The 26,134-nt window shown below is 34.2% G+C and overlaps 4 protein-coding genes across 5 annotated transcripts in view; 2 read left to right on the top strand and 2 right to left on the bottom strand.

The window, feature by feature from the left end:
• LOC139701124 (A disintegrin and metalloproteinase with thrombospondin motifs 12-like) overlaps positions 1-6,928 on the top strand; it is a 29,070-nt gene extending 22,142 nt beyond the window's left edge. The window contains exons 15-20 of the mRNA XM_071599701.1: positions 679-799; positions 1,132-1,258; positions 1,332-1,455; positions 1,876-2,016; positions 3,843-3,961; positions 6,478-6,928. Coding sequence (XP_071455802.1) covers positions 679-799; positions 1,132-1,258; positions 1,332-1,455; positions 1,876-2,016; positions 3,843-3,961; positions 6,478-6,928 — 1,083 coding nt within the window. The remainder of the gene's footprint in view (positions 1-678; positions 800-1,131; positions 1,259-1,331; positions 1,456-1,875; positions 2,017-3,842; positions 3,962-6,477) is intronic.
• Positions 6,929-6,989: 61 nt separating this feature from the next.
• On the bottom strand, positions 6,990-7,896 carry LOC139701023 (translation machinery-associated protein 7 homolog). The gene is made up of 2 exons (XM_071599585.1): positions 7,788-7,896; positions 6,990-7,509 (listed from the first exon to the last, which is right to left on the bottom strand). Exon 2 carries the CDS (start codon positions 7,507-7,509, stop codon positions 7,315-7,317), a length of 195 nt encoding a protein of 64 aa, XP_071455686.1. The 5' UTR covers positions 7,788-7,896; the 3' UTR covers positions 6,990-7,314.
• Dhfr (dihydrofolate reductase) lies at positions 7,875-22,030 on the top strand. 2 transcript variants are annotated; one of them, XM_071599584.1, is made up of 6 exons: positions 7,875-8,081; positions 12,021-12,176; positions 12,284-12,407; positions 13,128-13,237; positions 14,336-14,393; positions 21,921-22,030. In XM_071599584.1, exons 1-6 carry the CDS (start codon positions 7,975-7,977, stop codon positions 21,939-21,941), a joined length of 576 nt encoding a protein of 191 aa, XP_071455685.1. In that variant the 5' UTR covers positions 7,875-7,974; the 3' UTR covers positions 21,942-22,030. The 2 variants fall into 2 exon arrangements, with proteins under 2 accessions (XP_071455685.1, XP_071455684.1); XM_071599583.1 differs by lacking the exon at positions 21,921-22,030 and having other exon boundaries at positions 14,336-15,469.
• LOC139701021 (uncharacterized) overlaps positions 21,113-26,134 on the bottom strand; it is a 65,580-nt gene continuing 60,558 nt past the window's right edge. The window contains exon 7 of the mRNA XM_071599582.1: positions 21,113-22,559. Within this exon, the coding sequence (XP_071455683.1) occupies positions 22,272-22,559 (288 nt within the window). The 3' untranslated portion in view covers positions 21,113-22,271. The remainder of the gene's footprint in view (positions 22,560-26,134) is intronic.

The following is a 26,134-nucleotide window of genomic DNA, read 5'->3' as shown; positions in this document are numbered from 1 at the left end:
AGCTACCCTGATAAAGATAGCTTTACCATTGAAGTGGCATTACAACTTCCTCTTTTTCCATCTTCATTGATCCTTTTCCTTGGCCACTATTTGTCCCTCAACATTCCTATCCCCTTTTTCCCTCATCATCCTTTATATCACATCCCTACCAAGGGGCCCATCCATTATCCTGTGAAGCTGAAATATAAGTGTGTGCTAACAACATCATGCTGGCTCTACAGGCATCTTCAATGAATTCTTCAAGTGAGTAATCAAGCTATTCCCTTTTTTGCTCTCATTCAACTCCTCTCCTCTCACTTCACCATTAATGGCAATTGATAATCCACTTATATAATTTATTCCCATTCAGTAATAAACTGAGGTATCTTTAAAAAAAAGGTATGTATGACTTGCTGGAAAGCTACAAAATTATCACAGGATCCATCTTACTTGTTGAATTATTTAATGTGTAACAATTTTCTGTAGGATAGAAAAGTTGTAACTTATGCTCACTTTTTATGCAATAAATTTAAGGTCTTAAAATGTTGACCAAAAACTATTTTAAACACAAGGAAAGAAACAATAATTTTTGAATGGGCATACAAAAAATCACAGTGAATGCTTTCATGAATAACAAATAAAATATTTCATTGCAACTTGAAACCTTCAATCTAATTTCTTTGAACAATTTTTATACAGACAGTAGGATGTGATTGGGGACTTGATTCGGACGCAATAGAGGATGCATGTGGAGTATGCAATGGTGATGGAACGCATTGCAAATTAGTGGAGGGAACATTTACTCAACTTAAAGGAAATGGTATGTCACATGTAAAACAACTATTCTTTTTAAAGCTTTTATAAAATCAAATCATCTAAAACCAAAGAGGACATACCTACCTACTTAAGTTTGTGCATACAATGGACACTACCCTACTATAGCAAAGAATGTTTCCAGTTGAGTTCAATTTTAACATCTAGTATTCTGCATTGAAAGTCACAAGTAATCCATTTCAAAAATCATGATCTGAAATTATTTTTTCAAAGACAATTGCGAATACTCATTTTGAAATCACACAATTGTCACATATAGTAGTACAAAAATATTGATTGTAATATGGAATCTTTTATTAATTGCAACTGCTCTTCTAGGATATGTAGAAATATCAACGATTCCGATGCACAGTAGAAACATATTAATTGAAGAACTAGAAGAAACAGAGAATACACTGGCCATTGGTGCAGATGATCACATGACCTTCTATCTAAATGGAAATTAGTAAGAAAATGAAATTTAACAAATATATTTGACCAAGAATTTGGACTAATTGAATTGAATTTATTTATTCTAGCCAAGAAGAAAGTGATGGTGAGTATAGTTTTGGTAGAGATACAATTGGAATATACAGTCATCCAGAACCTCAAAAGGATAAGCTTGTTATTCGAGGACCGTCCATGGAAGATTTAATTTTATATGTAAGTTGTCAAAAAAATTTTGACCTCTTGCCTCATTAATTGTCACACATCACATGAAACATTATTCCATACCTGCTTAAAGTAATGATTACATGTATTGATGTAAAGACACAAGAGCCAAAATTAATTCCTCTTTTTTAGCTTTGCAATTAAGATTGTCCAATTTATTGGTACCGGATGTCATATAAGAATAATTTATTATTAAAGATAACATTCAAACTACAGAAAGAATAAGAGGATGCCAGATGAAATAAACAGATTCATCCTCTCACCTAGCCCTTCATTCACCAACTGACTTTCAATTTCATTAAAGATCGATATAATAGTACATATATGAATAGTGGAAACTGTTGAATTTCATTTATATTGTGTGCTTGGTGGGTGGCATTTAATGGTCTGTTTTTATTATCCTCATTTCAGAATGTTTTCTACGGACATGACAATCCTGGAATATATTACCAATATTATGTACCAATTGGAGGTACTGGGCGTATTCCCAGTTATCACTGGGAGTTTGTGAATTGGGAACCTTGCTCTGTCATGTGTGGAGGAGGAACAAGGGTATGATCATGAATTTTAAAGGATACATTAAAATAGTCTTGATGACAAAATTTAGATTTAGCTAATATTGTAATTATTTTCCAAGTCTTTTAATTGAAATGGAGCCGGCAACTTACAGTTGCAGGCCTTGAAGTAGGCATGCACATTGAAGAAGACTTGGTAGACCAATTGATAGAAAAATGAGACTGGCATTCAGACTAGAGACTACATTATAGACCAATGTTCATTAGAAAATAGGGTAGTTAAAAAATAATATTTTTTACAATACATGATTTGTATATAAGTATCAGGCACATTTTCAGAAACATGGATTTATTTCAGATATTTCTAAAATGTCTCAAAATTCTTCCAAGTACACCCCTTGAGATCAACACACTTCGGCCAGCAGTTTTTCATGACTCGAAAGCTCCCTCGTAGGTGGATTCAAGAAGGTCCTTAAGGGTACACATGCAAGCTTCCTTGATGGCACAAGAGTCCCATGGTGGTGTCATTTGAGGGAGGATTTCACTTATGGGAATACAACATAGTGCGCTGGTGCCAAGTCGGGACTGTAAGGGGTTTGAGAAATCATTGTGATGCCATTGCAGGTCTTTGCAAGCAGACAGTTGATTCAGATTTGGCCATCCATCAAGACCTTAGGGATGAGTTTAGCACAGATCTTTTGCAACACCAAATTTTCATTGATAATGGTGTGCACTGTCATCTTATCAATACCAATACAACCTGCAATCATGCACACACTTAATTGATGGTCTAAATTCAGCGCTTCATCCACACATCAGTAAAAAATTGTGACTGATACTTTTTATATGAACCTTGTAGATAACTAACATGCTTTAATTTGAATGCCTGTGCATCAATTCTAAGATAAGGAAGTAGTGTAAGGTGGGCTAGAAATGAAATGAGCCCCATAAGAACTGCTCACTGTACAAGAGTCCTATCAATATTTAAGTTCATCTTCCTTCAGTTATATATCTCAAAATTTTCAATTACCTTTCTCATTGTTTGACCTTGTTTTTGATTCTCTCCTTCTAGAAAATTTCTCTTCTATTAACCTAAATTCCCCTGATTCCTTCAAAATATGCTGGATGTTTATATGCACTGTGCCGAAAGGTTTAGCTTCTTCGTTATAGGTACAAGTTGAGGACAAAAATGTTGAAGAAACATTTGTAGTGGTATTTAATGACCCCTCAAGTTAGGATATCAAATTCCTGATATAACGCATCTAAAAAACTTGACAGCACTGAGTATTATCTACATTCCTATAAGATGATGAGAAAGCTGCCTTAATTAGTTAGGCAATATGAAAATAATTTCGGGTAGTGAATTTCGAGAAATGACATAAATATGCTGGTCTTCATGCGATTGTCTGCAGTTGTAGGTTTGCTTTCCAGCTATAAGCACTTGTTCGATCCAGAAAAATATCTTCATTTAACTTAATTTGGAAAATTTGATTTAGAATAATGGGGTCAGAATGTCCATTTGTGAATAATAATGATATTTAATCATTGAAGAGCAGCACTTTCCACTGCATGTGTCACATAATAAAAATATATAAATTCATCCAAGCAAGAGTACAATGAGGCAAACAGCCTAAGAAGACTGTATCACTACATTATACCGTCAGGCTCTAAGAGGGATTATTGTATATTATATTCATTAAGGAAGCATCATTGTTATTAAATCGTCTTGAAGAATGTTTACTCAACAATTCAGAAACTCAGTTGGCAGGGAATCATTATCTCAGATGTTTCACTTTAATGCTATTTAATAATTATAATACAAACTTCTTTCAATAGTTTGTATGAACTTTTATATCCTGACAGATTTCAGCAGCTAAATGCATTGAGGAGGAATCGGGTGAAGTCAGTGACACATTCTGTACTCATCTCCCAAAGCCTGAGACTAAAATGGAGGAGTGTAATACAAATCCATGCCCTACCAGGTACATTCACTTTAATGAAATACTTGATCTCCACAATAGCCTATGTATATAAATGCATATAAAAATACAGGCTGTCTCACATTTTTATGCTACACATTGATGGAAATCAAACAGAGCTTATTAAAATTTAGACATTGGTAACTATGCTTGAAAGGTGATACTAATACCCACAGGAATAAGAAATACCTAGAATTGAAAATTCAAGGCATTTTTTGGTTCCTATAAGTCTGTAAAAATATATGTAGTACACGGGAATGATCATACTAGTTGGAACTTAGTTCACGTCCTCAATTGCTGATCCAGAGGCTACAGGTTTGATTCACAACCGTGGGGGTTTTTCTATCAGCTTGGGTGTTTGTGATTGTCATTACAATTTCATGTTGTATTTGTTGAAAACTAATTCAATGTAAAAAGTCAATGCCACAGCCTCCGGATTTTTGACAACTGAATAGCCTGGTGCAGAAGTGAGGGGTGGCTTCAACCCTAAACTGAAATTTCTCTGGGAAGGAATTGGACGATAAGTTAAGTCTAATAAAACTTGGAATTCCAAAATGAAAAAGAGGGAATATGAACAAGAGGTAGTCCCTAAACAATTAATTATATCCATAAATCTTTTAAGCATTTCTTTAAACGTGATGCAGAGAATCTCCTGCACTAAATTCAGAGCCATAAATAAATCAACTTGTCTATCTCTCTCTTGAAGAAGTAATGGTGAACAATCACTTTTATTAGATTCTAAAAAAGAGCTTGAGTTTATTTTTTCTTCACCCATTAAACATGGTTTGATTGTGTAACTACAAAAAATACACAACTAAATTGAGAAAATAAAAGAATATAAACAATCCCATCACACAGTCAATAAAAATTGAGAAACTGGGACTAAAAGAACTAAATTTAGGAGAAATTGAGTATCACATTTGGGAACACAGTGCACAGGGAGTTTTCTCAAGCTCAAAACATGGAATATCAGAGATTAACAGCTACAACACTGTAAACCCTATGGTCTATTGAAAAATCAATGCTTTTGGAAACTTTCTCCTGCTAATAAGACAACATAAATACCATGAACCTGAAAGTTGAGGGCAGAGTGCACCTCAGACTAATATAGGCACTATGGCATATGAAATCCATGTATCAGGATAATGTTGCCAGATTTAAAGTTTAGTTCATCAGAGGTATACATATTTTGGGATAATCACTCAATCAAATATAAAAAACCAATTGAAATACAAATATTTTATCCTTATAATTACTTAAATTATAACTGAAAAAAAATTATTATTTTCCCTTGAAAGTTGCCTAATGCTTCTAGCCATGCAGATAAATCAAGCAGCTTGGGTGAAGCTGAGGGTGCCCTGAGGCATCACCCAAAATCTAACAAAGGCAATAGCCCATCACTATCCTCTGGATTATCACCACACCCCTTTAAACATAAATAATTTTATTAATAAACATAAGCCATGTTCCCAGAGTATAAAAATATTCTTTTTATAAGCTTTCACAAAATATCATACATAATTATGAACAGAACCAAACAGAGGCTGGTACCGACTACTGAAAAACTAAGAACTACTACATTGGCAATAACCCTAGGTTGTAGAGACCTAGGGTAGAAATTCTAAATGTCATAAATTAGAGCAAAAATGCTGGATATATCTTAAGAGTCAAACCAACCCTTGTGCATCAGTTTTCCTTCAATTCGCCCTAAGAAATTAAATGTTTACTCAACATGAAAATGGTGATAAAATGCTAATATGCCCTGTGAATGATTATTGGCTAATAAATGACTGAAGACCTAAATGCTGTACGCAGTAGTATTTCTAAGCCAAATATTGCCTGTACTTCGTAAATGTTTACATTTTCATATGTTGAAATTGCTTAACAGTCAGAAGATTAGACTTAAGTTGGAAAGTGATTAATGTTAATCAGGTTCAATAAAATAGCACATACGCATAAAATTTAAAAAAAAAATGTATCTAAGGAATCATTAGGACACCTACTCAAATTAAAAAAAAAATCTTTTAAATACCGACATTATGGGTTATAATATCGAAAGAAACTATTGGCATTGTTAGTAATACTATTACGAGGCTTTATACTAAAATATATTTTTCTTATAAACAATATATTCTCTTCATAAAATAAAGTCACAACTATTAAACATAATAGAAATGTTTAAAGAACAAGAAAAAGAGTACACCGCACATCATTGTGTTCTCGAAGTACACAACTTCATGTCACATTTGTAGGCACACACTCACTAAATGCACAAATCACGACAATATTCAACTTCTTAACGGCTATCAATAGAGTTACTTACCCGCTCGCTCAACAAATATTTCATCAAAAACTTTATGCCTTTCACTAAGTGACACGGGTGACAATAAGACTTTACGCTACGTTTGCACTTAACTTTTCAAGTATGTTCAAGGATTCTAAAACCTCCCTCGATAATACAGAAAGAAGTTACCTTCACCTTTAGCTCGATAACCTGAAGCACATTTTTCATGATTCAGGTGGAGTACGGGATCTTGGAGCAAATGCACAGGTTGCGACGGAAAAAAAGGTTTTCAGACCCGAGAAGTACAGTGCATGACAGTAATAGGCAATGGAGAAGAAGAGGAAATAGCAGACAGTCGTCAGTGCACAGGAAAGCCGCCTAATGACAAGCAGACATGCACCGGTGACGAACCATGCCAGGAGCCGAGAGATAAGAAAAACTCCAAGCCAGACACACACGTTGGAGAAATTGCCAAAGACCCCATTCCAAAAGAACAAATTACACTGATTAAAATTCCGATCATTCACAGCCGCCAGGATCTGAAACTGTCAGACGAGGCTTACGACGAATTAGGTGATCAATTACCAGACGAAATTGACAAAAAGAAAACAGAGATTTTTAAAGGGAAGGATGCAATTAACGAAGAAGGAAGAATTATGAAAGAATCAAAAAGTGGATGGCACTGATCGAAGTATGCATATTGCAATTGATTTTCATTGAAGGCATGACTAAATAAAATAATTTTAAGAATTTCACGCTTTTTATTTCGCACTGTAAAAAATTTATTATAACAGCAAGCTTAACATACAGCGCATAATTACAATGCATTCACTCGGGAAAGAAAATTTAACATGGGGTTGTAGTAATAAAAACTTCATCACGGAAAATGATCGAGGAATGAACCAAGTATTGATTTTATACATTAATGGTCACAAAACCTTGGGCACGAGTAAATTGAAAAACTGCGGAAAATTTCCAAAACTGTCAAGCAACTCCCATTCTATAAATATTTTTCACCGTTTTAAAAGTCATTCGCCGATTTTCTTAAGTTCCAGTTTTCACAAGTAGCACATCATCGTTTGCCAGATTTTTTTATGCCGCCACTAACTAAAGGCCCTTTTTGGGCTGCCTTTGCTTTTGCTGCTTCGAGGGCTTTCTGTTGCTCTTTCATCTTCTGCTTCATGGCCACATCTTCTTCATCAAGATCATCTTTGGCTTTCTTCGGCTGCTTCAAAGGTTTCTTCTTACCTCCCTCTCGTCCTGACATCTGAAAAAACAATTAATACCGATTTGAATTCAAATTTGCAGCTAAAAATCGCATCATCCTAAAAATGATATTCCGCTGAAGGAGTAGAGCTTCCAATTAACAAAAGATACCACAAAATTTATATGTAAGATACGTTTTGGGAAAACAATAGATTAGGGTCCATGTCAAAACAAGCCTAAGGCCTCTTTCACAAGATCATAATTACACGTTGCCATTACGGTGCGAAATAAGAATACTCGCAATTTTGAATTAGAAAAACTTCAACATGTATGACTCACTTTTGGTGGTTGAACACAGTAAGGTGTCTAACTAACGACAGCAAAAATGAACACGGCGAATTTTGACCTCGTTCCGTTACTCCCAGACGTGGAAACTAGCCACCTATTGCTATATTTCCGAAATTTAAAACAAATGTAAAGCGAAATCATGATGTAATTCCAGACAAGCAGCCGGTAAAACAACGACATGCGTTACTTCAGTAAAGGCAACATGGGGCCGAATTTAAATTTGATTGTCGCTGTATGCGAAAATATGGGAATAGGATTCAAAGGAGAATTGCCATGGAAGCTTAAGTAAGTAATGAAACGTTTAAAGATTAATATTATTAACGGTGTTGACATGTAATATTCCAATATTTTTCCAACCCAACTTTCAATGCTACTTAGATGTATTTTTGTTGTGTTCTATTTTGTTTGAATATTTTGCGTCATTACATTGCAGACATGTGCATTTATTCATTTATTTCGTTATAATTGGCTGATAAGCCATCAATTTCGCATAATATGATGTCACCGAGTAAATGTAACTTCTATTGTTATCATTGACAAGTCGCCCAAAGGAAATGTTTTTGTAACATGCACTAGAATTTAATATCATGTAAATTGCGAATAATGAAATATAAAACAAGCCGTACTCTTTGAATAACAACACCACCCATCACTTGCTTTACTTTCGGTAAAATGATGCGCCATACTTTGTTTAATCCGATAGTTAGTACCGATAGTAGATACTCGTGGATTTACAGAGCACGCAATTTTCCGGCCAATTTTGGACTTCAATAATGCAGTCGGTGCCGCAGTCGTAGGTAGAGATTTTTTCGGAATAAACATGCAAGGCATTCAAGTATACGTAGGTAGGTTGTGCTACGAACCAGAAAATCTTCAGTTTTGACATCATTTCCCGGCGGGGCGTCCTGTAATTATCAAAATCATAGGATATGGTGCATAAAACCATCAAAATATGTGAACATTTCGCCACAACACTATTTTTTAGCCTTTTTGTAACTAGTAAATTTAAGGGAAAAAAGTTAGTAGCAGTGTTTACATATTATCAGTCCAAAATTTTTCATAATTAAAGCACATTGCTCATACAACCACAGAAAGAATGCGAGCATTTCACCACAAAACCATCTTCTAGCCTTTTTGTAACAGGTAAATCTAGGGGAAGAAAAGTTTGTAGCAGTGGTAAAATTTGTGTTTCACTTTGTGGAACAGCATTCATATAACAACACCACTTATTCAAGTTAATATATTTTGGAAATATTTCATAATTCCCATTTAACTAAAACGTTTGAAAGCTCAAAGATAAAACATTGAAGTAATACTAGATACGATTGTGACATCTAACATAATGTCATTCGTTTGGGAAAATATACTAGTTACCATATACATCACCAAATTTAACCTGCAGCATTTCAGTGCTTTGAAAAAGTTAAAGGTATTAAAACTAAGTGACAATGTTTTTTGGCATTTCGAAATGAAACTTCTTATATTTTAGCTGATTGTCTTCACAATTCAATGGTTGAAAGTAAAGCTACCTCATTTATTATTTAGTATTCAAAGTTTCATTGTGATGCTGCCACAACTTTTGAGGGAGCCATGTAGGTGGGAAGAAAGTAACATTTTCAGCTAATTAGAATATAGAATTGTTGATCAATAATAGGAATTAGCTGCCCAGTACATTTTAACCGAAAGTCTGAACAGACTGCATCGGATAGTATCACTAATGATGGAAGTGTGATTAATATGCATCTTATGTGATTTATGAAAAAATTACCAATCATGTCATAACAAGGTGGCGTAATTTATTCTGGGCTGTAGAAAGATTCATTTTGATGCATTAACCATTAAGGAGGGATTTTATATCTATTTATGTCTCTCTCATTGTTATGAAATATTTCTTTGTATTAAAAATGTGCTGGAAAACGTAAAATATGAAAGATGAGTAAAATTGTCATCAGATAAAAAATAGTCTTAGTCCTTTTAAAACTTCTTTGGAGGAAGATTACTCATGTTAAATAAGGGTTGTAGAGTATTTTTTCCTACTGTTTCCATAACTCTACTGTGTAGAGAGGTTTTCTCTTATGAATGTACTGTGAATATGAGGAAGAAGTGTACTTTCAGTTAGACCATTAAATGCTGTCTTGCAGATAAAGTGTGACATGGTGCAGTTAGCTGCTCAGAGTTTCACAAAATTGTAATGATTATCGATACATAGATCTCTGGACTTATCCAGCCATCATAAAAATGGGATGGGTAAACAAGTAAAACTGAAGGTGCAAAGTAGGCAGGTGAAATGATTGCAAATGTACAAAGAAACTAATTCTTGATAGTGATGGGGGATTGGATTGCGGTCATAGGTAAAAGAATAGACTGGAGTGTGTTAGGAGAATATGGTTTCGGAGAAAGGGATGTCTGCTGGTAGAAAAATAAAGTTGTGTGAGAAAAATAACTAAATGTAACTGACACTTAAATTAGAAAACACAATAGACTTGAGTACATATGGAGAATGCAGGAAGATATTAGTTAGGTTTTCTTATGGCTGGGTATAGATTTAGAAATAGTGTGATTAAAGTCGCACAATTTCCTGGAAGTAGATTTGGATTCAGGTCAGAATTTCCTGACATATCTGGATTAAATATGTCCTTGACCTGAGGACGCCAGCAGGATAGCTGGCGAAACTGTTGTACATTTAAACGACATACACGGACGCAGCCCGAAAAATGTGGAAATCAAATAGGAACAGTAAATACAAAAAGGATTAGGAATCCATAGATTGAAGGATTTTGCATTCTTGGGTTTCACCACGTTGTTGTTTAATGCTGACAACAATTTCGTGATAACATGATAACTTAAGCATGAGTTTGTATGGCTTTGAAACGTGGCTATGAGGTAAGAGGATTAGATTTGTCAAGATTAGTGGTTTTTTGAGATGTGGGTGTGGAGAAGACTGGAGAAAATAAAAAGGAATACCAGATGTAAAGTTCTAGGGATAGTAGGGGAAGAGAGATGGTTGTTGGGAGAAATTTTAAGATGGCTTGAGAGGTGGATGCAGGAGAATTGGATAGAGAATATATGTTATCTTTTTAACTTTAGCAAGTCCCGATATTTAAGTGGAGGTGGCCAATGAAACAGGTTTTATTGTTTATTTATAAAAACATTATTGAAAGACTGCAAAGAAATTTTATTCCTCTTTACATGATTCCCATGCATTTTAATGAATTTTTTAAATCCACATATCCAAGATGCGGGTCTCTAGCATTGCCATAAAGATGGTTAATGAAAAGTGGCTGGCATAAACTTTCAAATACAGATGAAATGCATCAAGTATGCATATTATCAATGGTTTCCTATGTTTCTATGTAATAATGATCGTGGGCTGATACATTGACATTAAGAAACATGAACAAAGATATCAATGTATAGAAGATTTTGTCTGACTGATTGTCTCACTTCTCTCAATATTTTATCATATATGTTCTCATCATGCATTATTATTATTGTACTAGTAGTACCATCTAGAAAAATTATCATTTTAAAATATGTATTGATAGTTAATATGCCAGTATTTTTTCACTTTATACCCTGGTTCAAAATTGTGTTCACATGAAGGGTAATGCTTTATCACACCTATGAATTTATTCAAAATAAAGGTGAACTAGATAGGCTAGTAAGAGATCTGAAGGAAGGTATTAATTTTACTTTTGAGTACAGCTATCTTTTCAGCCTTTTTTCGAAAATGAAGGGGATGGATCACCCAGATTTCCTATGTTTAACAGAAAAAGAGAATATATTTACTTCGTCTAATAATTTTTTCTACATAGTCTTTAAGGTTATTATTCATTTTAACATTCCAAATAATTACTCTGCTGTCCTTTTGACACTTGTTATGATTAATTCTGTGAAAGTTCTATTGCAAGCATTCAGTTTACTGAGAGTATAACATGATTAATTTGATGTAGTTGTCTGCACTAGAAATATATCCTTCTCTATCATGGGCAATTTTGTGTTCTAAAAATCACAAGCTGCTCAAAAAATTCTCACATGGTTACATCAGTCTAGTGTCATATGTAAACCAGAATACTAGATATTTTAATTCAAAAGGATAGTGACCATTTATTCTGTGAAGGCAATGGTTTTTCTTTGTATTGTGTAATTCACCACAATCTTTGGCTATTTCATCTGTTATGACTTTTCACAACCGTTAAAACTAATGTAAATTGGCAATTACAGATCTGAAATGGCTTACTTTTCCAAGATGACAAAAGGAACCAAGGATCCCAGCAAAAAGAATGCTGTCATTATGGGACGGAAAACTTGGGAGTCGATCCCAAAGAAATTCAAACCTCTTCCTGATCGTATTAATGTTGTTCTCTCCACCAATAAAATGTAAGCTTATGGAGGTGCTTCAAAAAATTTTAATGTTCACATAGAAGTAATGGATTATCAAGCAAGTTTTTTTTTAATCTTTGCTCATTTTTTTCATAAATTTTTAGAGAAGTTGCAGAAGGTGTGCTCTTGTGTTCGTCTCTTGAGGGAGCTGTTGCCCAACTTCGACAGCCTCCCTTTAATTCTGTAATTGAAACAGTCTGGGTAATTGGTGGAAGCTCTCTTTATAAGGTGAGCTATAAATTTCAATGATTGAAGTACTGATTTGAGTATGGTCCATTATCAATAATGAGAGAAGCCCAAATACTAAATAGCTAAGGGAAGTGTAGCTCTTACGACCATAACAAATTAGAAAGCTAATTATGCTTTAATGACGTGCATATTACCTAATACCTCACAATAAGATTTGTGGAGAGTTTTGTCTTACTCCCAGTGTCCCACCATTAGAAATTTATACCCTCAAAACTGTCGCACACACGCGGTACAGTTTCTAATACCAGAAAGAAAAATACAGCTATGTTAATTCCCATAAAATGGAATTAACATCACTGTGTTTTTCCTTCCATAATGGATAAGTTCCACAAAAGCAAAGCCTGAAACTATGGAATATCCCATTCCTAACAAGATGATGATTTATTGGAAATTAACCCTCTCTTGGGATCAGCACGTGTGAAAGGAGCACTTGTTCAGCCACATGTTACTTGTAATTTTGTGTCAGCTTTGAGTGTATATATTTCTTATGATTGGATTCCCAGAGTGAACTAAAACTCTCCTCAAATCTTGTTTTAAGGCAATAGATATACTTTTCATCCTAGCATACATGATATTATAAATTTTTATGAACATTTGATTTCCATTTATCACATGGCTTATTATTATCCACATCATCAGTGTCATGTAAGGGTATTAATGAATGCCACTGGTTGAATTCAGTTTTTTATACCATTACAGGCCAGCATGGATTTACCTGAATGCCACAGGCTTTACCTGACTCACATAAAAGCCATGTTTGAATGTGACACATTCTTTCCTACCATCAGTCCATCATTTAAGGTTGTGAGGTAACTACTGCAAGTTCATATTGTGTCAATGTTGTATATAAGTTCATTTTTTTGCATATTGGTTAGTAGTTATGTACATAGGTGGATGGTAGGCTTGTAGTAAACAGGTATTATAAAGGATTAATGAAATACACTATTAATAATTTTCATTTGCAACTTTGGTTTAACTTAAGTTTAATGGGTCATGGTGCTGGGTTAAAATGCCATGTTGATAGGATATTATGAGAAGAACCCCCATTTCTGGAGGGTGTGTTTAGGAGAATAAAAGGTTTTTTCAGTCTGACACTTCACCGTACCTTGTGCATTGACTCATATTGGTAATAATTGTAATACCAGTAATAATAATAATACTAGCAACATACATAATTTGTAGAATCTGCTAACCATCGGGGGTAAAGTCAGCCAAATCCTTAGCCTATTATGTTAGCAGTAGTGAGGATGGGGAAAAAATTATTAACCTTTAGAAGGCCTCACCTTCACATAATAGACCTGGTTTTCAGCCATTGTTTGGGAAAACAGTACATAGGGCATGCCATTAAATGTGGTTCATGCTGGAGATTTGTTCTTTTGGTTTCATTATGAAGAAGTTAGCAAGGAAAAGGAGTTGGCAGGGTACTTTAGTCCTTTGTCACTTTCATGAAACTGATTATGATTTATCAGGAGCATCATCTGTGGAAAAATGCTATTTAGTCTGTGTTTAAATATGAACACATACATGAACTTGGTGCTACTCATATGCTCCTGATATATCCAAACTGATTATTTACACCATTCTTGTGTCTTCTATGGTAAAGTGTTTAATTATGAAAATGCGTATATACGTATGTGGCACAGGGTAGAAACTGACTCAAATCCCTTTGAGGTGATTGTTGTAGATGGATGGAAGGGTAGTACTTATGATTACTGGCAATTTGTTTATTGAAAAGTCTGTTAGGTACTCTTAGTATTTTTTTCAGAAAGGAAGGCAATTATAAGTATTTTCTTTCCATTGCATGTATGCATCATGTGGTACAGTCGTCAATCCATATTGCATGTGCTTTCTGGTTGCATGTCTATACTCAAATTTCTCTTGGATAATTTTGTTCTGTTTCATTTCAGTGATCCAAATGTTCCTCAAGAGGTTCAAGAAGAAAATGGAATTAAATATGAATACAAGGTATATGAGAAAGAAACATCCCAAAATTGATTTCTTGTGAATGTTTGACATTGCTGTATTTGAAAGCATATTGTACTGTGTTGTGTGAAAACTGGAAACTTGGAGAAGTACCTACATATTATTAGGAAGGATATTATTTTGATTCTCAGATGAAGTTTGCATATATTTTGTAAAGTTTCTAAGAAATAACTAAATAATTTTTAAGGCACCTGTTGTAAATATTTTTTTCTGTTGATTTTAGCTACATTATTGATTGAATGAGATCATTTTCACTAGAGTACTAAAATGTGTGTTTAAGTTTGGAAATGATGAAGTATATTTTGATTTAAGTGACGGTGGGACCTGTCTAAGGCAAACCTCAGAATTTTTCTAAAAAAAGTGGTCTTGAAGGCCATAGGTCCCCTTAGTGTGGCTGAGATAACATAGCAGTAGGGTTGGGTCCTTGGAGCAAGCATGGTGGATGTTTGGTATTGGCATGTTTTGATCCTATTGTATATGAAAGGCCAGGAAGATCTCTATTGAATGCTCATAATTAAAGTAATGCATATGTATATTTTTATGTATGCTTTTATGTAATAGGGAAAATAAGTTGTTTGCACAAATCCTGGTTAAGGTATGGGTAATAAGTTTCTGAAGTGCATTAATTACAAGTTGAGAATATATGTTATCTCATGCAGGCACATTCCATGTGAAGGGATGCAATTTGGCCTTGTTGTATTCACTGTAGCTGGTGATTGTCTAGTGGCGGTTCAGTTACTGCTGTGTCATACCGAACCTTGTTAATTGGTGTGTAAAATAAGTATTTGTTTTTTGAGGTGATAACCTAACAGAGGTGGTTATTATGACAGGTTCCATTGTGTAACGGGTTCATATCCCGGCGGTGTTGAATATTTTTCAGAGGTATCTCGATCCCTACTTGAGGTGCTTTGTGGAGGGCACTTTGAGTGAGTACGCCGTCCGTCGGATGGGACGTTAAGCCGCGGACCCCTTGGCGCCTTTCGCAAAGAGTAGGCTAATGCCGACGCCGGGTTTCTCTCCACCCTTCATCCTTTCCTGTCCTTCCCCTATGGCGCAAATGACCTTAGCTGTCGGTCGCCTCCCCTCAAAACTACTACTACTCCATTGTGTAATACTAATTTTAGTTGGATTAACATCTGTCTATGTGATAAAATATAGTTTTAAGTTCACACACTATAACATAGATATTTTAAGATCAAAATAATTTCCGTCTTTCAAATATATAATGATAAGATACTAGAACAGGTCAGGGTGGATCTGAAATTATTCTTTTTCCTTAGGCTATGCTGTGCCTATTTCATATGGTGCCATTTAAAAAATTGCACATTCAGGCATAATTACTTAACATTTGCCATTGAAGTTTTAAACATAATTCTTTCTGTGATATTGCAGTCCCTCTTGAATTTTTTCACTCTGTTAGTTCAAAATTGCAGCATCCAAAACAGCTGGATTCTCACCTAGTCAATAAATAAAAAATTTACCGCACTCATTATTACGTTTTAGTAATATTGACTTCCCTAATTCGTAGCTCATGGGTATACAAATTATTCTGATTGCTATTTAGGATTGCCATACATCGTTATTTCTGTACACATCTTCATTTTCTGAGTTTAAATCACCACTCTCAAACAATTTTGAAAATTCTTAAAATTGTCTCCACTTTTGTCAATTTTAAAAATGATGTTAACATTTTTTTCAATGCTATGGACTTATTACTGTCAGAATAGTGGCAGCCATTCTCCAAGTACAACCAACAATAACCACTTAGGATGTATTTGATTGTTTCTGGCTCAACTTTGTGAAAGTTCATGTTCATTAAATGTATTTTTCCACTGTTCTTTATTTTGGTACTACTAGTTTCAACGCTTAGGCATCATCAGGTACCTAATTTTGATACCTAAGCATTGAAACTAGTGGTGCCAAAATAAAGAACAGTGGAAAAATACGTTGTTTCTTCATTTAATGACCACTTAGGATACCTAGACTGCATTATTCTCTTTCTGCTAGGTTTTATGTTTCTTTTTTATGTAAAATAATATTGTAATTCCAAAGTTATTTTGTTTATATGTTAAAATGGCTTTAGTTTAATTGGCAAATGAAATGTTTGGTAGGCATGGTATATTTTGCTTATTGTTTAAGGACAATTTCAATTTTTGTGGACTTGTCATTATTTGTCATTATTTCAGTAGATTAAGGAAACCTATCCTATTTCACATAATCTAGTCCTATTTCTCATATAACTTATTAATGAGCTTCCATACACACCTTCCCCAGTGTACCATGTTGGGAAAATGTAATATGACAAAATTAAGAAAATATTTCAAAACCGCATCTATTGTTGCACTGACTTCAGTGATATCAGTGGTATGAAAAAAATGAAGAATTACTACCATAAATATATATTGTCAGATCCCCAAGACTCCAGAAACAAAACTGGGAAATATGACAATGTTTTTGAGAAAATTGAGGAAAATTTGGGATGGGAAACCATATGATAAGAGGTCTCCCTGATTTGCATTCTCTTATCTTTATGCTTATATGTGCAAGTGAATCTCTCTAGTTATTTTTTTAATTATAAATATATTTAGAGGTTAACATGCATTTCTTTTGCATAAAATTTAATGGGCTATCAGCCTATTTTAAACCACATTCCGTAGCGAATTTAATGTTAGCTCTCAATGTGATCGGCACAATGTGACTTGATATTTTGGTTATTCAATGTGTAATGCTTATTTTGCACATATTTTGGAGTGCAGGGGATAATGAATAAAAGCATTTAAAAAATAGCATGTAGATCTTAACCAGTTCAGAGTAATTACAATTCTACGAAGTGCTTCTTCTAAGGCACTTCCTGTTTGACTCCAACCATTAAGAATTTTGCATTGTTTTCTTCGTGAGAATAATGCTACAAATTTTTTAATATACACCTCTTTGACTCTTCATCATGGTGTAGAGACATGATTGACATCTCTCATTAAAAAATTATTTCCCCCAGAAATGACATATGAAATATGTACTCTGTAAGTTACATTTAAGAAGTTGTCCTGAACACACCATTATGCCAGATACTCCATAAAACATGTATTAAAATATGCTGTTTGTTCTTGGGATTTCAAAGAATGAAAAAGTTCAAAGACCCAATTTTCAATTGTTGGTGGAAATTCCCGAGGCCATTTTATGTAAAACTTAGTTTTTGCTGTAGGTAGGAGCTAAAAACCAAAATCAGTGTCATGCTGTGGAATAAATGTGCAAAGTGTTGTGGTTAGTTAGGAACCAAAGCCCAAATCAGATTTTGGTGCTTTCTCCACAGGATTTTAAACTTCCACTTACTTATTAATTTTAATGCTTTATGTTTTAAAAATATCAATGTCAAATGTACGGGTATTTTCATAAAAATTTTTGCACTATTCAATTAACAACCCTTTTACTGTAACAAAATATAATTTTTTACTGAATGTCATTTATTAAGAGAGGAAAAGTCTTAACATGTATACATCTGGAGAAAGAGAACATTAAAAATGTCTTGGTAATTTGCCGAGTTTTCTTTTGTCATTAATTAATGCACAATTCTTGTTGGTTCATTGGAAGCAACTTAAATACAGTTACAAATCAATTTTTATCATTCAGATGTTTGAAGGATATTGATTTTTTTGTGGTGATGAATGAGCATTTGAATATAATTTTTTTTCAACTATCTTGGTATATTCACTTTGGTACTTAAATTTCCATTGGAATTTCTGTCCCTCAATTGTCTTTTAAGAAAATCTTGCTTACCACTTATTGACTGCTTTGAGAAAGGAGCTAGAAGACGTAGGTAAATCAGTGTGTACATACGTTCAGACTCATTTTTGATATGACTCAAGTCTTTTGAGGCTGACTGGTATAAAATATTTAGTTTGAGAGTTGCGACAGCTGAGCACAGCCAGGCACCCAACAGCTTGCTCGCAGCTGATCGACTTGGGCACTTAATCACCCAGAAAGTGAGCCTTGCACTTAACTCAAACTGCTTACAGGTTCAGAATATCAAATGGTTCACAGGAATGTCAGTTATCACACACATACACTCTCACACCTCATATTGAAAGAGCCGAAATCTCGAAGCAAATATCATGAATGTATTCAACAGGTTGAATGATAAAGTAAGCAAAGGAGACCCTGTTCAGCTGAGTGGACTCAAACCTCAAAGTTTAAAAATCTCTTGGTTACTTTCAGCATGAGTGCATTGACAGGATTAAGTTAAAATAAAACTTCTCGTTATCCAAGTTAAAGAAAAAATTGGAAAATGCAACAATTTCAGAGTGTAAAAATCATTCGCCTTGACTGGGATTGGAAGAAATTGGAAGTTCATACTAAGTTCATTCTGAAGGCAGGATGCTGGAGAAATATTTTTACGCAAACCATAAACTATTATTAGCTGTATTTTAAATGAATGAACTTGGATGGAAACAGTTTATTTGGATTCTTGGGCTGCATTAAGTGTTAGAACTTTGAAGATTAAATCGAAAGTAATTACCGTATTTTCCCATCAATAATGCGCACCCAGAACTTTGTAGTTATCATGAATTTGTATAGATGCCACGAGTCCAGGGCTTCATAGTTATCTTGAACGTGTATAGATGCCATGCACCTGTATTTTCATATATATATGTGCATAAAAATTATATATAGTGTGTAAAAATATGTCTATATTGGATGTGTGTGTGTAAAAATACGTCTGTGTTTGGATTTTTTCAATTTTCATTGCATAACACGCATCGTCATTTTTTCGATCATCTGAACATTTTTGTATAGATAGCACGCGCATTATCGACGGGAAAATATGGTACTTAAATTGTGGGCATCAGATGCTTCCTTCAATACAGGGCATCATCTTTCAGCTTTCACTGTGCTCATTGATGCTTTCACTGTGCTCATTAATGCTTTCATTGTGCTTATAGATGCTTTCACTGTGCTCATTGATGCTTTCACTGCGGTAATCATCGAGGTATCTGACTTTCAGGTGAATGGGATTGGTAGTACTTGAATTTTAAATTAACAGTTGAGAAGTTATTGCTATCATGTATTTTTGTAGGAGAAAGGGAGTTTTGGAACCCAGTTTTTTGCATTTATTTCCCTAATTTTGTATTCATGGCCTGATGGAAAAATGAGTCAGCCTAGGAACAATTAATTGCTTGTATTGTATTGATGTAAATTCACCTGGTCTAAATTTTTCTTATTTTAATCTGGTCTTAAATTTCCATTTTGAAGACTTTCAGCCTAAGTTTCAAAGAATTGTCATGGCGCCGTTCATTTTCATCTGTTATTCTATAATGTCAAAGCATACACAAGCAAACAATTTGCACTCCAAATTCTATTGATCGAGAATGTTCAATACTGGATTTAAATTAATGCTAAATAACTAGTGCATCTCTAGTTATGACAATTACCTTGCCTAAGATAATATATGATCATAAAACTAAGTATATCGTATGAATTATTTCAATAAGTCCAATAACTGGCAGAATTTAATTTTAAAATTTTAAGTTAACAGTTATATTGTTAACTTTTAAGATTCAGTATGTTTATAGCATCGTTTATTCATGTCATAAATTTCTATGCTCACTTACTATCCTCACTACCAAAGAATTTATCCCTCACAAATAGCCTAAAATAGATAGTAGAAGATTCGAATTGCTAAAGAAAATAAATTTTGTAACTTTTGAAGGAATGAAGTTGCATACTAGGTTCATTTGCACCTCAATTTTTGAATTATTTCCATTTTTTCCTTTTTTAGTTCTGTTTGTTATTACATACTCTCGAATATGATCATTTGCCTTAAGTATTTCTTCATAATGATGTTACCACTATTTAGTTATGGCCAATGTTGATATTTCATTACATTATGTGTACAAATTAGTATTGGGAAAGTTTTGCGACTGGGAGTGATCCAGGGAGCCCAACTTTGAATGCAAGACATACTATGGCTCACATTTGAAGGTCAAATGTTGGAATTAAGAAGTGGTAAAGATCACCTCGGTAGGACTATGCACTATGTCATGCTAAATCCATACTGTTAGGGTTGTTGTCTCAGTTTATTTTCTCATTTAACCTATTGTTTCTCGGACTGACGTGAGAAGCCATAGGCTCTACACTTCATTCCACAGCCTGTACATATTTTGCTGAGGATGGCACCAGTCAGGTTTAAGCACATGACATTTCAGGCATTGGCAACACTAAATTTTGGAACCCATATCCGAATCCAGTTTGATAATAATCTCTCCCATTTCCCAGTCTTTTTCCATTAGTACTTTCACTCCCTGCCGTGCACCATTGGGTGGTTTGCAGGGTGGGTATAAATGTAGGAGCAGACAGGGTTGAGGTGAATATTCCAGCGCACTGGAAAGAACAACCTGAATTATAGGCTAAGGGGTGAAAATTTTCTGTGGTAATGATGGTTATAAATGTAATGTTTGTATCTGTTGTGGAATTGAATTTAATCTTGCATATTTACTGGTATGGGCTGTCAGAGGCCTGTAATAAAGGTGTCTGGATAATTACTGGTGAAATAGCTAAGTGCAAAAAATGAATGTGTGAAAGGTTAAGTAATGTCTTGAGGTATTATTTGAAGAGCTGACTATCATAACAGGCCATGTGTTAATTGTTAAAAACAGATATTTTCAGAGAAAAACAAAAGGCATCAGCTTAATGAAACAAAGTTCTATAATAAAATGAAATATTTATTGCAAAAGCTAAACATTAGGTAAATGCAGAAAATGAAATTTTATGCAAATTAGAAATGATCAACTCGAGTTCTCAGACCTGTCTAATCTATCTCTGGAAGCACATACTTGGCTTTAAAAGACCGGACTTGTTGAAGATTATGGATAAGATGATACTGGTTTTGGACATTATCAAAATATTGTATCTAAATTTAACCTTATTCCAGTGTTAACGTATATAGTGATATCACAAACCTTTTTGCACCTATTATTTTGTCACTACTTTCTCTTTTTCATGCCAGGTTTTCCACATTTTTATTACAAGTGTATTACTTTTTATGAGGTGCCATTGCACCAATAAGTAATTGCAATTTCCAGTGACATTTTGATACGTACCTTTCACTTAACTAATTGGTCGCAAATAATTTAATTTTGGCCAATAGTGGCATCACAATAATCTGTAATAGAGAAATGGTCCATTGGTATTGGTGGATGTCCCCTGTTGTATGAGCTCCGTGGATATTGTGTGCATTTAAACTTGCTATTCATGCCAGTTGAAATTTACCAGTTCATGGTTTTACACAACATTTAATTCTCCTGGGGTTCAGTCTAGATAAATAATGAGATATACCATTTTTGGCATTTGTTACAATTATACTCAAATAATACTAATTATAATTTAATAATATCTGAAAGTAATAAAGGTTACATTTGGCAATTTTGATATCAATTCAGTATATAGTGCTTAAAAGTTAGAAAATCCAAACCAATCTAAACCTAGGTTTTAAAAATATTTCTCTATCTTTTCTAGTCACTTCAATCAAAGAATTGATTCCATGTCATCAGGCAAAGTAATTAGTCCATGGAGATTTGTCTTTCACTTTTAAGTGTTTATCACATCACCCATGACTTGAAAGTCACGTAGTCTGAATGGAACTACATAGTCCTCATCAAATTCTGATCTCTTCCAAGTTTCTTCTCAAGAAACAAGTGTCCAGTGAGTGCTCCTGGTAACATTTGTTCAGCCTAATTAACCACTGTCCTCCTTGCCCATTTAATGATGCAAGTTGAAAGAATCAAAACTACTTGCACTCAAAAAAAAAAAAATGCTGCATCATGAAAAAAACTACCTTCATAGGTGTTCCATTTATTCAATTCATAGTCACTCATCCTGGTTCGGTGACACCTGATTCACATGATCATACTCGGTGCCTTTTGGCACTTCCATCATGTTGTTGTTGACCAAAGCCATGTGTTGGCGCACATCATCCAGAGCCTTTGCCAGTCCCACCTTCACCACGTTGAACTCAGTTGACACCAGGGAAAGACGCCCAATCAAGAAGTTCAAGTTTCCTTCAACTTCACCCACCCTTTCGCCAATCTCACCAACTCTACCCTCTACGCTACCCATGGACTTCAGACTTCCATTCACGTAGTTTTCTGTCTGGACCTGTTGGTATTGAATAAAATAATCAGGTATGATGTCTTTGCTTATACTTGAAATATAGTTAATTGATATATTTAGAATGAGGAAGACCACAGAAGTTTGATCAGCCTTTTACTTGATAGTTTCTTTCATGAATGTGTGCTTTTGTTGAAGCTATTAATATGTTCTTAATGTCAATCAGGCTTGCCTGTCAGGAAGATGAAAAATATGTTTAAAAATTGATGTTTAATGTTTATACACATGATATGGATTTAAATATTTTCATGTTCACTGCAGATATATTTAGTGTTATCACTAAAAAAAATGTTTATTTTACTTAATATAATGTAATGGCTGTGTAAATGTGAAAATATCCTTACGACTATGTAGCAGTATTCACTGAGTGGCAAATTTGTAATATTTTGAATTTGTATTTATTTGAGTCGTATGCTTATAATTGTTGTCATTAGGGTAAAACCTCGTTATTTCAGTTTTGCTTCATTCAAAATATCATTTTTGAAGATTAGGGTGGCCCCTTGCCCAATGCATAGGATCTCATTATTTTTAGTACAAATAATGCATTGAAATACATCTACATTGTAATGCAAAGTCATATGGTTTGCAAAAAAATCATTTATTAAAACATTTTCACTGAAACCCCATGCATTTTAAAGTATTTGTAAGTTTTAAAGTTACATGCTTTGGTAATCATAAAGGTATCTCTATTATTTCTTGTAAAAAGAAACCAATGTCCCAAAGCTTGTAGAGATAGGTGGATGATGAAGGAAGTATTGGTCTCCTCTTAGAGGAAGTGCTGGTCATAGTTGACCACAAATTAATGAATAAATGACAAAAAGTGTTTAAGACATAAAATGCTCTCTCAAAGCCCTTTTGAGATAACCAAAATGCTTCCAAGTGTACTTTACACTTTCAGGTTTCACTTGGTGGAATTGTTTGATGTCCATATTGAAGAAGTTTGTAATTCCCTCACAAATTTCAATAATGAACTTAGGGCAAATATGAAAATTGCCGCCAGTAATGGGTACAAATCAAACCTAATTAGAGAAATACTTCAGAAAAAGTGAAAAGCAATGGCCATAATTAGAATTTCCGCCTTACATTCCTCAACATCTAAAGACTTCAAGTGGTGTTCAACCCTAGTCCTTGGAGTATTTCCTATAAAATCTCCTATCACCTTCCTATTTCAAAGCAGCCTTTTAACCACTTCCTATTCCTCCAAACTCATAGCTAATGGTAAAGACAAACAGGATACACTTTTTAAATGAAGCATCTACAAACTAAAATGCGACCTCTTTTGTTCATCAAACTGGGAGGAATTTCAAGGCACAAACTAAAGAACATGCAAGGTGTCCCAAAATCCAAACTCCAGTTCCATCCTCGCAAAACACCTTATAGATTATAAATACAATCGCAATTTTGCCTCATAAATACTGCATAACCTCCCTAAAGGATTGAAAATTGACTCTGAACCAAAGGTTGAGGTTTTTAGGCACTTGGTAGACCCCAAAACGATACTTTTTAATGAGCAATTATACTCTCATCCATCCTCTCTCTTTTCCCAGAAACATCTTGCGGGAGAACAATCCAATGTTCAAAGTGCCTGTTTGCCCCTACCCCTCCCATGCCCCTGACCACACCCAATGTCACATCATAACCAAGGCACCACCGCCTTTCCCTTACCCAAAAAACCCTGACCCCCACTTTCAACTTTCCTCCCTCCCTCTCCCTCCTACATAGCAACCTTCTATCCTCTGTCCTAAGGGTACATATTCAACCACTGCATCTAAACGAAATTTGTACCTGATGATGCCACAAGTTGGTGAAATGCATTGTTCCTTAAAATGAAGTCAGTGGAAAATTACCAACTCCTTTAATACGGCTTCCAAGTATATTCAGGGACCATAAAGTTAGGCATCTGCTGACATTGAAGCAGAAGTTAGGCATCTGCTGAAGTGTTTCAGTGGGTACTGTTCTGTGAGACAGCGTGCACTTGAAGCAAACTTGTGTAGTCAGTCCTAGTAAAAATTATATTTTTATCGTCACAGTGCCACCATATGGCTCATTTTATTTTGTAAAGGTTATATTTGTGAAGATATCATTTTCAACTGCAAATTTAGTATTGAAATTGAAGTATGGTTCATATATTGTTAAGAAGGAGTATTCCCTTCCTTATTTTTTCTCATGTTTCCCAGAACTCAGCTAAATTATATATTTGGAATATTTATGAAGTGACTCAGTTAGTTACAAAGAGCTTTTGAAATTGTCTAAGAGATGCAGGAGGAGGCATGGGTTTGAAATGGTTAAAGTAACATGTATCCTTCTTAATTTGCTAGGTTAGCCTATGCTCACCCACTTGTCTCAAAGACCAGGTTTCAGACTGACTTAGTCTATGCTCAATATTAAAGTCTACTCTAATCTTTTCTTTGTCTTTACTTAGTATCATCGATTTCCTCCTGCTTAAAATACTTCTTTTGTATGTAAAAATAGAGATGTTTCTGGGAAATGCTACTTCTAATATAATGGTGCATATCTCCTTTAAAATAATTCTGTCGCAAAGAATGTACCTAAGTGAACAAAGGTGAAATGAAATCTGATATCCTACTTTTATAATTTTGTTTTTAATTTGTAATTTAAAAAGTTTTGCAAATTTTATTTGATATTTTTTCTACCAAGTATTTATTTGCATGATTTTGTTTTTCTATTTATTTAATTTAGGTATTTTTATTTTTATCGGCTGAGCTTATTTTGAGATTGTTTTGGAGAGAGATATTTTAATCCAAAATGTGATATGATGACAAGAATTGTCCTCCAAATAAGTTGATTTGAATTATATGAGTAATTTTTTTTAGGTGAGAGTATACTTGATTCTTTATTTAATATGCATGTAAGCTGCCTATGATCGGGATATTCTTAATAGAATCACAGTGTTCTTCATGTAAGAATTCCATAATTCTGTAAAGTTTTACTTTTTCCTCTCTGAGTAACGTACATGTATATCCATGGTATTTAATATGATGAGTCCTGGACATCCCACATGCACATGTCCTTAAATCTTCATACTAAATGAATAAATCATTCAATTTTCAATGAAATCTAAGTGATGCTCGAATGAGATAAATTTTGGTGAAATGCAGCGAAGATTCAGGCTAAACATTGCCTCTCCCAGAAGTTAGCAAATGGTAGAGAGAAAAAAATGCGTATACCATTTGATGAAAAAGGTAACAATATTTAGTTAGTTACCCTATTCTCAGTATTTAACTGACTCCAAGGAAATAATTAAAGTACTGAAGTGAGAAGTAATATTTTAAAATAAATTATTGGCAACCATTTAGTTGCTGTGCATTACCAACTTTACCACAAGATGCTGCAAAGCACCACATCGTGCCCATTGATTACCCATATGCTGAAAAGAATATTAGCAAGATTTTTCAATATTTTACGCAGCAATTCTTTTTGTGGACTCCTTGCTAAAAGGCAAGTGATTTTTAAGTTGCTTTCTCCTAGTTCTCTCCTGAAAGAAAGGAGTAGTGGGAGGAATGAGTGCTGCTATGACTTTCATTCAAAGCTCGGTGCCTATT

Source organism: Hetaerina americana, unplaced genomic scaffold (assembly GCF_022747635.1).
Source record: "Hetaerina americana unplaced genomic scaffold, ioHetAmer1.1.p SCAF_11, whole genome shotgun sequence".
Lineage (NCBI taxonomy): Eukaryota > Metazoa > Arthropoda > Insecta > Odonata > Calopterygidae > Hetaerina > Hetaerina americana.
The sequence above is the reverse complement of the archived record's forward strand: the minus strand, read 5'-3'. Positions and strand labels throughout refer to the sequence as shown.

What these genes read in the sequence shown, in the direction of transcription:
- LOC139701023 (XM_071599585.1), bottom strand. Translation starts at nt 7,509, where the DNA reads ATGTCAGGACGAGAGGGAGGTAAGAAGAAACCTTTGAAGCAGCCGAAG.
- Dhfr (XM_071599583.1), top strand. Translation starts at nt 7,975, where the DNA reads ATGCGTTACTTCAGTAAAGGCAACATGGGGCCGAATTTAAATTTGATT. An exon ending in GAATTGCCATGGAAGCTTAA is followed by an intron (nt 8,082 to 12,020) that starts GTAAGTAATGAA and finishes TGGCAATTACAG; the next exon opens with ATCTGAAATGGCTTACTTTT. An exon ending in CCATCATTTAAGGTTGTGAG is followed by an intron (nt 13,238 to 14,335) that starts GTAACTACTGCA and finishes GTTTCATTTCAG; the next exon opens with TGATCCAAATGTTCCTCAAG.